Source organism: Syngnathus acus, chromosome 10 (assembly GCF_901709675.1).
Source record: "Syngnathus acus chromosome 10, fSynAcu1.2, whole genome shotgun sequence".
Taxonomy (NCBI): Eukaryota; Metazoa; Chordata; class Actinopteri; order Syngnathiformes; family Syngnathidae; genus Syngnathus; species Syngnathus acus.
The window spans coordinates 14,264,134-14,278,064 of NC_051095.1; the positions used below are offsets into that span (position 1 = coordinate 14,264,134).

Sequence of the window (13,931 nt, forward strand, 5' to 3'; positions counted from 1 at the left end):
TAAAAGGAGCGGATCACATCTGTCAAGCACATGGCAGACACAAAACCTGATACTTTCTCCATAGTAGGTACTACATAGACGATAATAGAGAGGCACGCTATCCGCTTTCAACCTCAGTCATTCTCACTCTGGTTTATTCGAGGCAATTCAATAAAGAATGTATTGCTGTGAGAAACGACATATCGATTAAACGGACCTCTGAAAGCATCTCAAAGAACTTTGGCCATTCTCATCGTTTCAGTATTATTGCTGGGAATGCTGTAAGTAAGTTTGGTAAGCGAGTTGATGTCTTATGGATTTTCATAACGCGCTTGATCCTTTTTCGTCGCTGAAACATTTTATGTGCGTAGCACTACATTCTCACCTGCTGTTTGTGGGTGTTACAATATGTAAGTACAACTGCAGTTTGAAATTCTACTTACGAGCTAATACATTCCTTAAACACCACTGAGGGCCACACAGGAAAATGGATGGAAGAAGGTGGCTACTTCAGCTTGTCATCATCAAATATGTATACTAAAATCACCTCTATATGCGGTTGGGGAAAAACAAAACTAAATCATAGATTTGTTAGTGTTAGTGAGATCTAAAGTTTCCTCAACATATGTAAATAATGTACATGAATGTATTTACAGTTTGAATTATTAAATTATGTGTGACATTTTCATATAGTTGTTGGTCCTAGATCACAACATTTGAGAACCACCGCTCTATAGGTTGTAGTTTAACGCAATATATATGATTTTCTCCTCACCTAATCAGTCTTGCATTCACACATTTTTTCAATTGCTTTCACAATCCAGGTGTTGCAGGAAACATCTCCAAAGTTTTCACTTCAATCAACAGCCCAGTACACACATTTTATAAGTGACAGTCGGCTGCAACTTTCACTTATCACACTTTTGGTAGGCGCTTATTGTATTTATTTATTTATTTATTTATTTATTTATTTATTTATTCATTCATTCATTCTACAGTGTAGGTTGTGTTGTTTACGGTTTGCTTCTTTGATTGCTTTGCTTCCTGTATGTGCGGTTACTGTATGCGGTGCCTAGGCCTTTGGTGAATGTTTGTTGTTGCATATGCGCTTATAGTGGTCTTTCCTGCTACCGTGTAGGCTTGCCTGTATGTGTTTGTGTGTCTGGAGGCCTGTGGTGAGCAGTCTGGCCCAGCACCATCGCACGGTCCCCCCTACTTTGCGGCACATATGGAGCTGCCTTTGTGTCAACGGAGCTCTACGGGGTTCCTTATAATTAACAAGATAACAGACGAATGGAGTGAGGAGCTCACACCGGATTTGATTATTCGCTACCTCGTCTTTCTCTGTTTCTTTTTCACACGCACTCAACTGAAGCAGTCTGACAGGCTTCTTTTAATTATTTGTTCCTCCTCCACAGTTTACCTCATCATGAATAGGCATGGTCTGTGTTTGTGTGTTTGCATGTTCACTCACCACCTTAATATAGTAGGTAGACTGGTACAATTCCAAAGGATCTAAAATAACATTTAGATTTGAAAAAATGACATTGTAGTGTCCTTATTTTAAGGTGTTTTATCATTTGACCCAACAATATATTAGTTATTGTGGTCTTGTCTTTGTCCTAATATTAAAAGTAGAATTTACATAAATGAAAACAGACCATGTTTATTGTCTATAGTAAATCAAATATTGTATTTTCAATGAAAACTGAGGATTGTTATTAGCTAATTAATATTTTACCAAGAAACCAAACCTGACCATTATTGGATATCATTTAAATTCCAGCTGTGTGTATCAAAGGCTTTCTGAAATTAAATGAATGAACATTAATCTAAATTAAGTTCAAAATGGATTGTGTTAAAATTCACAACTGCATCACATAAAAATGGCCCAAGCTTTGTTTAATTTGTTTTTTTTTGTTTTATAAAGAATGGAAACATTTTCTTTCTATTACAAATTTGTTTTGGCTTCCTATGCCGACAATACTAGACAGAGTATGTCTGGAAAGTCAATGAAAGCTAACTCTTTATGGAGCACTTTTCATGATAATTTTTGGACAAGGTGACAGATAATAATTCACAAGCTATCAGCCCCTAAAATTGAGGAAAAAAGATAGACAGCAGCACATTACCTCATGGTTTTTATGACTGCACTTGTTGTTTTCCATACTCGCATGTATATTGGCTTCATTACAAACATATTTGCAATTCACATGAGTTGTTCTATTCCCGTCGATATTAAACCAACTCACTTGTCGAGATTTCAACAGGTACTGTGTATGAATTCAAAGCTCGGTATAAGTAATTATCATTCATTAGCGCTATATATTATCCGCAGCATAAATTATTTTCAACTATGGGAGAAGACTAAATGCGCAGCCTGTTATCATTTAATTAATTTGTAATTCTCAGTCAATTACAAATCAATTTCACACAAATACTTTATTTTTTCTCTAAATGGCAATTGAATCTGCTTCTAGTGATATTATCTCAGGTCTCATTATCAAGGCTCTAATTGGAGCGTCACCAGAAGCATTTGCAATAATGACTCCCTCCCAGTGACGTCTCGAGTCTTGTTTTATTGCCTTTTACACTGCTCAGTCCCCCAAGGGAAGAACAGAGACGTCATCATTAGTGGCCTAAGACTCTAGTGCAGTTGTACCTGGAATGGCTGCTAAAAAGGCTTAGGAGATGGTGTTTGTTATTCAGGCTGAAAAACAGAAGACCCAAGAAGAAAGAGAAGACTCTTCTTTGTCATTAAAAAATACATATGAAAAATTATTTTGATTATTGTATTGCATATATGATCAAATATGATCAAAAGTTGAAACTTGATTTGGCTCACAGATGTCGAAGACTGATGAGTATAACAATAATTTGAGGTGGATTTCTTAAAGATATGGAGCCATGGATCAAAAGGTTGACATAGGATTGGGGTTAATCAGCTAATTGCCAGTCCAGAAATAAGTCATCAACAATTCTTTTGTTTGTCATACAACGTTCATAACTACTACTTATACAGCTGCAGTAACTGCTGAACTTGTGTCGCAACATGCTGTCTACTGCGCTGCTTCTCAAATGTTGTCCTGTTGGAGCTAACACTAGTGACATGAATAGACGTTGAGTAAACATTAAGAACAATTAAGAAAATATACTGTTTAAAAACACCTTTAAAACATATTTGTATAGTATTTTAACTACAAATGCTTAGTCTCCATGTTCAAAGTGCCTTTCAGAGCACCTCAATAACAAACTGATGATGACCAACACAACAACTACAAACTCACACAAATATGCAGTGTACTCTTATCAGTAACAATTATTTTGCGTATGTCTGTACCGTTGTACCCTGAGGAGCCCCTGCATTTTTCTTTTCTATTTATTTAACTATATGTCCGCCACTTACCCAAAAAATAGCTCTGCAACCCACTGGGTTGTGAATATTTTTCAACACCCTGGATAAGAACCCAAAACTGGCAAACATTTCTATTGACTTTAGGTCCAGACTTTGACTGGGCCTCTGAGTTTCCATTTTGTCATCAAATAAGAGTAGAAACTCATAAACCCCCCCTGAGAAAATTCACCTTAAATGAATCACTTGGCAGGGCGGCTCGGTGACGCACTGGTTAGCACAACCACCTCACAGTTAGGAGGGTGCGGGTTCAATTCCGCCTCCGGCCCTCTCTGTGTGGAGTTTGCATGTTCTCCCCGGGCCCGCGTGGGTTTTCTCCGGGCACTCCGGTTTCCTCCCACATCCCCAAAAACATGCTTGGTAGGCAGATTGAGCACTCCAAATTGTCCCTAGGTGTGAGTGCGAATGGTTGTTCGTCTCTGTGTGCCCTGCGATTGGCTGGCAACCAGTTCAGGGTGTCCCCCGCCTACTGCCCGATGACTGCTGGGATAGGCTCCAGCACGCTCGCGACCCCCGTGGGGACAAGCGGGATGGATGGATGGATGGATACACAGGAGTTTCCCCATTGAGGGAATAATAAAGGATTATCTTATCTTATCTTATCTTATTTTATGGCTGGATGGACGGATGGACGGACGGACGGACGGACGGATGGATGGATGGATCACTTGGCTTCCTCTGAAAATGAATGACATTTGCAGAAAACATGGCTCGATTTTCCACCATCTTCATCTCGTCATCTTTTTTGTTCACAAGTACTTGTTCATATTGCATCAAGTTCAGCCAGGTCACAACTTAATGGTTGTTTATGACATAATACATCATAAAGGTCTAAAATGTAGCAGCTTATTGAAGCAGGTAAGTTAATTTAGTGCACGGGACGCATCCTCGTCTTTGAGATGAGATTGACCGAAATTGAGATTTCTTTTGTGACTCTATGTTCTCCTAGTCCAAAATGTGTTTATTTTGTGTGTGCAGAACCTGATAAAAAATCTGCCGGAGCAGAACGAGCTGTCATCATTAGCGGAACTTAAGGCTGAATATGAAGAGCTGGTGGAGTCGGAGCAGTTTGGCATTGTGGTGAGTGTAATCCTTAGATGGCCTGAAAACACAAAACAATGCACACAATCAAACACATCTGTTTTATTTTAACAAAAGAGCACCTGTAGAGATGTGTGTAGCCTCTCAAAGATGCTAAAAATTGGGTTTCTGTACATGCTTAAGTACAGTAGATGATCTCCAGTTTAGGCACCTTTGTTGTATACCTTTCCATCATGATAGTCACATTGAGCTCTTTCATAAAGAAGTTGGACCCAGGGGCACATGCATGGTGCTCTTTAATTTCCTCTTCCTAACTCAATGAAAGTTGTTGGCCTCTGTCTTTTAGCAAAGTCTAATGAAGCGGTGGGGGTGGCAGCATTCCCAAATGATCTCACACGTCTGGTGATCATATACCACGACGCTGATGAAGAACGTTCTTACTTCGAAGCTATTTAGTTCTCAAGGGAAATAAGAGACATTAAAGCTTATCGTATAGGAATCAGTTAAACTGATGGAGACGTGTGTGTGTGTGTGTGTTTGACAAACATCTCATCCAGGCTCAGCCACGGCTCTAATGAAACAGCTTCTCCTAGATGGGTAAAGTTGTCTCGAACTTTCTTCTGTTGTCTTAGTAAGTGTGGAAAATGTGAAGAACTTTTTGGATACAATTTACTTTAAAGAGCCTGTGAAGTGAATTTTTAAATGGATTTGCCTGATAATTGCTGAAAACCTCTGCAAAGATTCAGAACGACCGTATGCAGTAATAATTTGTGGTGATTCATGGGTAGTTGCTAATTATTTTTCACCACGTCAGAGTTGCCTCTCAATAGGGCTCTGGCGTCTGCATTCAGTTCAGTGACTGTAGCCCAGGTTTCAAAGCAAACATGGTGGAATGGCATTCAGCTGTTATGCTGCTGGCAAATGGAATGTTGCCAACAGAAATGAAGTCATATGTCATTTTTTGTTTGTATTTTATAACATTGTCATGGTATGTCAATTTTAGTAATTTAATGAGCTTATTTTTTTCTCCTACCTTTGCCTTTGAAAGCTGTTCTGTTTGTAAATGCTTTTAGGTGTGGTGTGAAGCACATTGATTTACCTTATGTATTATAGGTGCTATAGAATAAAGGTGCTTTGTTGTTGGCTGTGAGTGTCTGCATGCAACAGTAAAGGTTTTATTTGGAGAAACAGAGTGCATCCGTGTGCACACAACAGAAGGAAAGTGGAAGCAGGATTTTTTTTGTCTTTCAAGTTGGTGTTGGCTTGTTGGTGTGGCCTGTTGCACCGTGGAAAAACCAAATGATGAGCTGACAATTTTTTACTGCTAAAATATGGACATTAACTGCTTTGGGGTGTACTCCGCCTACTGCCCAGTGACTGCTGGGATAGGCTCCAGCGTGCCGGCGAACCTCGTGAGGATAAGCGTTTCAGAAAATGAATGGATGGACAGTTGTGTGGAGGCAAAATTAAGTTATTAGAGCAAACGTTTTCCAGATTGTGGTGGAGGTACTTTATTGACAGTTGACAGTTGTAGTGTAGAGTGTGGTTTCAGTGCATTCATTGGACACTGAGTTTGAGAGCGGAGAGAAAGGCCTGTTTACTCATCAGTTTGATGGCTGGTTTTATTCTATACAGTGACCAAAGAAATAATGCACATCTTGGGACAACCAATTTACATATTTATAGCCAGTAAGTGAGCTCTGTATTATTGACATCTAACTGTCATTTTGTATTGATGTATATCTGATGTGCATTCTCAGATGAGTTCAGTCAAGCTCCTGCGGCCGCGTCTCAATGGCATCCTTTTCAAGTTAACCTTCGAGGAGCAAGTGAACAACATTCGTCCCGACATAATGAACGTGACGTTTGCCTGCGAGGAGGTAAAAAAGAGCGAAGGCTTCAGGAAACTGCTGGAGTTGGTGCTGCTGGTCGGCAACTACATGAACGCCGGCTCCAGGAATGCCCAAACATTTGGTTTCAACGTCAACTTCCTCTGCAAGGTAAAACCAAGTTTTTATTTTTTTCAGTTATGCTTTTTGTTGTTGGATATTCTAAAGTTATTTTGTCTTTCTGATTACAGAATACAAACACTATTTAATGCCTTTTTGCCAAATATTTTGTGAATTTCTGCATTTCTTTCCCTTTATTTCAATCTTCATGGATGTCTTTATATTTTGCCAATTGTTGTCATTCCTTAGTATTTTTATTTTCCCTTATTTTATATTTTTAGTGTTTTTCGTACCACAGTTTCTAGACTATAATATATATCTCGACCGTTTGATCTTTCAAATTATTTTAGTCTGGCATCAATCAAAAGTGACCATTTTGATCTTTCAAATTATTTTAGTCTGACAGCTATCAAAAGTGACCATTTTCACTTTCTTCAAACATTTTATACCACCTTTATGGAAAGTATCAATACTTGTAAAATATATCATATTAGACTGTGTCGGTGCCCTACTAAGTATATCACATTGCAGTCAGAGTCAAGGTTGTCCTCCTGTGCTGTGCTGTTGGAGTTCTTTAATTAAAAGTGTGCAAAGAGAGACTTTCCTGCTGCGTACCGAGGCAGGGAAAATCACGACACAGTAAAAATCATGCTTGAAGTCACCCTGGATCTGACCAAATTCCATTTTTATGCTCTCATTTCATCTGAAGTAAAATTACTTATCAGGAAGCACTGTTAAGTCAAAGTCCCCATCACCCCCAGAAAAGGGGCTGGTCAAATTAGCCAGCAGTTGCCCTGCGCAAGCACAATCAATTGGTAGTGAGATTAGTATATAATGTGAGATAATATTTTAACAATTGTCATTGCTGGCGGTATGCAGTCACACCGTGGAAAACCCACAAAAGTTGCAAAAAGGTGATTTTTCACATTGAGCAAGCAGTGCAGATGTCCCCCAAATCAGTGTAGTGCCTGGTAAAAAGCCTCGGGGGGCTGATTGGCCAATTATTGATGAACAAGAGAAGAAAAAAAAAAGCTTTCTTTCTCACTTGAGTCAATCAGATGAATTGACCCCTGGGTGGCAGTTCTGGGATACCTAATGGGCTCATCAGGGAGGAGAAAGTTGATGATGGGAATGAGCCACACACACAAACACTCACGTACGCTTACACACCCCTCTCCCAGGGACGCACAGATCTCAGGAGTGAGCCTTATCACATTGATCATGTTCAACTCCAACGCGCAACACACCAGTGGGGACTGTGATGGAATGGAATTTAATATTGCTGCAATACAGTGTTTAAAAGAGAAGTGAATTATTGTTATTATCATAACGCGGTTAAACAATGTCAGATTTCCATGGCTAAAAAAGAGATCTGTAAGCCATCTAAATAAGAATGCTAATGATTAACAGAACTGAGGCTGCGTGCAGCACTAATGCAACATATTGGCTGAATAGATGAAAACATCTGCTCGATTACTCAAAAACATCCCTGGCGTACTGCGGGAATAACAAGCAACATTAAATAACAATTTGCCAGCTCTGCTTAATAATTAAAGATGTGGAACAGATTTGCGTTCAATTCAAGTTGAAGCGGTCCTGTTTTAAAGTGATGTGTTTTGTTCAATATTTAGGCCACACTGAAAAGTAGACAGTTGAAAGGCTGGGGCGGGGGTTGGAGAGTAGGCAGAATGTTCATTAAAGTAAATTTTATAGTTGACCAGTGTTGTTTTTCAAACTGCAATGTCACAAGAAAGAAGTGATTATTGTACAGAAGTGATGGATGTCTTGAATATGTAATTTACTAAAATTTATAGATGACTGCCTACAAAGATCTGTACATACAGTAAGTAAAAATCAAACGTGTCAAAATAAACACAGTTAAAAGAAATTAATAACAAAAGCAGCAAATGAAATAAAACACTAAAACCAAGTTGAACCTCATTCTTAGTCAAAAGACATAGAATAAATGTGTTTTAAGGCGACTTTCAAATACACTGGGCTTAGACATTAAATTGACAATTTTACAAGAATTAAGATGTATAATCTATGGTAATTATGTGATTATGACTAGTAATAAGAAGTATCCTTTTACATAAATATCTTAATTTTGTAAGAAAAAAGTCTAGATTTTATAATAATGATATTTTTTGAGAATGTATTAATTAAAAGTGTGTTTTATCGGTGTTGCATTTGTTTTTACTGACAGCTAATATAATGCATGCATGTCACTGCTCAAAATATTTTTTCGCTCCCAAAGCAATGATGCATATTTTTTCCATACCCACAAAATGAGCAGACTTGTCTAAGAATTGGAATTCGACACACTATTCAGGTTGAACCATTATGAAGGCCATTCAGCGTAAAAATGGCATGTATAAAAGACTGATTTTACAGAGGTTTTTATGGAGGTAAAATTCAACATGTATTGTCCTTGAATGAAATGCACAAAACTGAGTGGATCTCCACCCTCATCAGTTTTATTTCACCCCATTATCCATACAGTACATCCGTCACCCTTCATGTCAGAGTGTACTTGAACTCTAATCACCATAAACACATAGACGAAATAAAATATATTGATGCTGCTGTTTTTGTTATCAATCGCATTCAAATGGACTCTAGTTAAGGTGTTTAATGAACAATATCCACTATGAACTGATTACACTTATTAGCATTTTTCCTCCGTTTAACAGAGGCATTTATTTGTTCTATCATTTAGTTTTACTTCCTTATTCTGCTAGTGTGGCAATGGGGAAACACACAATGACATTTATTCATTATACACATGAAAATTAGTTTACGATAAGAAAAAATGTTAAGTGTGATAATGGCATCTGAAAACATCAGCTGAAAAAAATTACACGTTTCAGCACTCGGCTGAGAAACTCTGAGGAAGGTGAGAGAGCATGCCAAAACTAGTAAGATAAATGAAAATGTTACCACATTGTCTGAAAAAAAGGAAAAGAAAAACTGTCGATATGTAATAATGGCAGGTTGAAGTATGACACTAAACACATTAAAATTCAAAGCCTGTAAATTGAGCAAACGATTGATTCTCACTTGATGAAAAGTCTGTGTCTGTGTGTGAGGGTGCTTTGCTGATAACATGGAATTGGCTCAATTTTTGTGCGTCTCTGGGTTATACTTGTTGTTGTACACATGGCCAGGTGCACATGTGTGGGCAAATCCAACTCTGGCTGTCTGCAGCCTGTATACTTTCGGTACAAGTACAAAGTGCTGTGTGGCGCTAATTAGCTTCCCGCAGCATGCCATTGGAGCAGCTTGGCAATCACAGCGGGGGATGATTTCGGCATAACTTTTTTTTCTGTGCGTGGATATACGTACAGACTGTGAAGACAGAGTTTCCGCTGACACAATTGTGTGCTCAGCACAATACTTCAAAAATGGTGCAAGGTTTACATTTTCCCAGGATATTTATTTCCTTGTATATTTACCGTATTTTCTGGACTATAAGTCACAGTTATTTTCATAGATTGGCCCGGGCAAGACATACTCTGGAGCGATTTACTATGTGTGAAATTATTAACACATTATTATATAATTTCACGTTATTTTCACTCTAAACCGCAAGAAGGCGCTCTAGGCCTGTGTTGATAATTATGTTGATGAGTCTGACGTAAGTGACGTACAACAGGAAGCGCCGCATCTTCTTCCTCCGGAGTTAGCAGATTTGTTTAAAAGGGACACAGAGGATGAAGATTTCATTGGATTTAGTGATTTGGAGTGACATGGATGATTTGGTATACTTGTTAGCACGTTATTTATGCTATAGTTATCTGAATAACTTTTTATATGTTATGTTAACATACCAGGGAAGTTCTCTGTTTGTTTGTGTCATGTAACGTACATGCATACGGTACAATTATTCGACCTGTTTTTGCCTCTATTCTATTTTTATTTTAAATTGCCTTTCAAGATGACATGTCTATTCTTGGTGATGCATTTTATCAAATAAATTTCCCCAAAAAATGCGACTCTTACTCCAGTGCGACTTATGTCTTTTCCTTCTTTATTATGCATTTTATGGCTGGTGCAACTTGTACTCCAGAAGATTAAGATTAAGATTAAAGTCCCAATGATCGTCACACACACACCTGGGTGTGGTGAAATTTGTCCTCTGCATTTAACCCATCCCCGTGTGATTTTAATCCATCCCCTGGGGGAGAGGGGAGCAGTGAGCAGCAGCGGTGCCGCGCTCGGGAATCAGTTGGTGATCTAACCCCCCAATTCCAACCCTTAATGCTGAGTGCCAAGCAGGGAGGCAATGGGTCCCATTTTTATAGTCTTTGGTATGACCCGGCCGGGGTTTGAACCCACAACCTTCCAGTCTCAGGGCGGACACTCTACCACTAGGCCACTGAGCTGGACTGAACGACTTATAGGCCGGAAAATACAGTACTTAATTTCCTGTAACCTGTTTTACGGTGTGTATTTCATGTGACCCTTTGTAAAACTTAAAATTGCCTCACTATGCTACCATGTGAATCCTCCCAACTCCTCCTTTTCCATAACATTCAGGTAAATTTCTGATAATTTATTGTCATATTTTATTCATTTGCCTATAAGAGGTTTATGGCAGCAGACCTTCAACTTGTTTCAATCCTGCAAATTCACATCATGTTGCAGAAATGTTTTTGATTCCTCAAAGACATTTTAACGTTTCAAAATGTGAGAAAAAACAATCACAGACATAAATGAACCTAATCAATGTGTGCTTAGCCTTTCAGTAACTAAGCTGCTTAAACCTCTGTGTGCGCTCAGATTGATGTAAACATTGGTAATAATGTAATTTTCCATTTCTCCTCCTTTTTCTTTTGTAGCTTCGAGATACCAAATCAATCAGTCAAAACACAACGCTTCTTCATTTTTTGGCTGAGAAATGTGACGAGACATACCCAGAGATTTTGAGGTTTCCAGAAGAACTTGAGCATGTGGAGAGTGCCAGCAAAGGTATGTCGCATTTGTCTGTTTGGCCTTTATTTTTATAATCATACCATTGGTATATTGTACTGTATGCAATGACTTAGCATTATCCATCCATCCATTTTCTGAACCGCCTAGTCCCCACAGGGGGCGTGCTGGAGCCTATCCCAGCCGTCATCGGGCAGTAGGCGGGGGACACCCTGAACCGGTTGCCAGCCAATCGCAGGGCACACAGAGACAAACAACCATACGCACTCGCACTCACACCTAGGGACAATTTGGAGTGCTCAATCGGCCTACCAAGCATGTTTTTGGGATGTGGGAGGAAACCGGAGTGCCCGGAGAAAACCCACGCGGGCCCGGGGAGAACATGCAAACTCCACACAGGGAGGGCCGGAGGTGGAATCGAACCTGCATCCTCCTAATTGTGAGGCGGACGTACTACCCAGTGCGCCACCGAGCCGCCCACTTAGCATTATATCACAGTTTTTTTTTATTTCAATGGAGAAGTGTGATTTATCTATGTCATTCAATATCTTTCATTGGTGATCACAGAAAAACAAACACCCACAGCTCTAATTTGCAGCTGCGGCCAACTTGAGACCAGCCTGTGTGTGTCAGTATCGGCCGGTTTCACTCTTGCTACTTTTCTATGTTAATCAATGTATGTATTTATTCATCTATATTATGTGAAATTTAAGAAAACATTTTAGTGACTTTACTTCTCCTTAATTCTGTTTGGCTTATTCACAGCTATAATATAATGGCGCTGTTTGTTTGTCTTACAACAGTCATTTAGGCTTTGAGCAAATGTGTGCATTCTCATTAAATAATTCAAACATCTTAATTACTCATTTCATCTACTTCAACTGATTACATAATTGACTCAGGCAGCTTGCTAGTGGAGGGTTGGCGGGTTTAATAGTGCTCAAGCATTGATGTCTATAGGCAACTTTTTTGTTATAAATCAGCTTTGTAAAACTTATTGAAGCAATTTAGTAAATTGTAAGACAGTTGAAAACAAATTGACTCGTGCCAAAGCTATTTAGGAAATATTCAAGGACGACAAATGCAATTGACTTTGGCAGCTCCATCATAATCCATAATAATAATAATAATAATAATAATAATAATAATGTCCAACAAAATAAGCCAGTTGAAATGAAGAGTTTTTTATCTTTGGACAATTTTTGAGATTTCCAATCCTACCTCACTGGAGAAAAACTGTTTCACCTAAACTTATGATTTCTACGGAAGGGGTGGTAAATTTTATGTGAAACATTCATAGTATGTTATCGAGCTCACAATGCTCCAAGCTTGACTAGTAATCCACTCATTCATAACTATAAATATATATATATATATATATATATATATATATATATATATAGTATATATATATGTGTGTGTGCGTGTGCTGCGTACGTGTAGGTGTGCGTGTGTGTTCGGTGTGTGTGTGTGTCTGTGTGTGTGTGTGAACAATTAACTTGATTTTTCTTGTTGAAAGAAATAGGAAGAGTATTTAAGGGAGGCATTTAATGTGTATTAACATCAATTGGTACATTGGACACAACTTCTATTGGCGGTAGGAATAGTACTTAACGAAATAGTTAAGTAAGGAAATATTTATTAAATCACTGATTGCATCATTAATGGTTTGTTTGGTTTGTAAATGTTTTTTTTTTTTCTTATTGCTTCTGCAATCTCATATAATTCAATGTGTAAATGAACTAATCTGTTTGGTACAATCTGCCAATGATGATGAAGACATATTGTGTCCATACTATTACATTGACTCTCTCGTCCTTGTGGGTTATTGAGCTCACAATCCTGTGACGTTAACCATAGGAGTCAATATTTTCATACCGCGACCCCGCCTCGATATGAGCAGGTCAATCTCGCAAAGTGTCATTGGCCAATTTGCCTCGTTAACGGGACTCCGGAGATGAATATGTGGAACCCGACAACGCAGATGCAAAGACTGACTGTGTGCTGAATGCCACAGTGACACTCTGTCTTGACAATTCGGGAAAAAGGGAAAATATGACACAAATGTTCTCATAAATCTATTTAGTATAAGACATAGCCAAGGGCAAAGTACTTTGGTGCCTTGGAGAGAGAGAAAATGGAGAATATGCAGGGTGGGTTGGCTTTGAGGATATTAATACTGCTGTGAATATATCTATTATCCACATTTGTTTCAAAGCACTGCAGCATAATAAAGCAGCACCCATTTTCCATTCAAACTCATCGATGTACTTGGCTTTGTATTACTGAGACAAAATGCCTTTCTGGATGAGCAGGAAAGCAGAAGAGATCATTTGTCTTTCTGTTTCAATGAACTTGCGAGGGATCCTCGGGTTGAGATGATGATCCTCTTGTGCTGAAGCAGAAAGACTATCGAACAGAAGACAGCTTGCAGAAGGCTTAATTTGGGCTAAAATAGCACTGCGAGTAAGCCCACAGTATTTTTGAACATATTCATTGAAGAAAAAGAAACATTAAAGAGGAACTTTAAAAATAGCATGCTGCACTCTTATGTTTAATGGATTCATATGTTTTTGTTATTGTTTAGGAACATAATTATATTGATAAAATAACTTGCA

At 38.5% G+C, this 13,931-nt stretch overlaps 1 protein-coding gene across 7 annotated transcripts in view; it reads left to right on the forward strand.

The window, feature by feature from the left end:
- The window catches only part of diaph2 (diaphanous-related formin 2), a 323,623-nt gene that overhangs the window by 190,213 nt on the left and 119,479 nt on the right, over positions 1-13,931 (forward strand). For all 7 annotated transcript variants that reach the window (XM_037261470.1, XM_037261473.1, XM_037261469.1 and 4 more), the window contains 3 exons: positions 4,370-4,471; positions 6,193-6,432; positions 11,223-11,352. In XM_037261470.1, the coding sequence (XP_037117365.1) occupies positions 4,370-4,471; positions 6,193-6,432; positions 11,223-11,352 (472 nt within the window). The remainder of the gene's footprint in view (positions 1-4,369; positions 4,472-6,192; positions 6,433-11,222; positions 11,353-13,931) is intronic.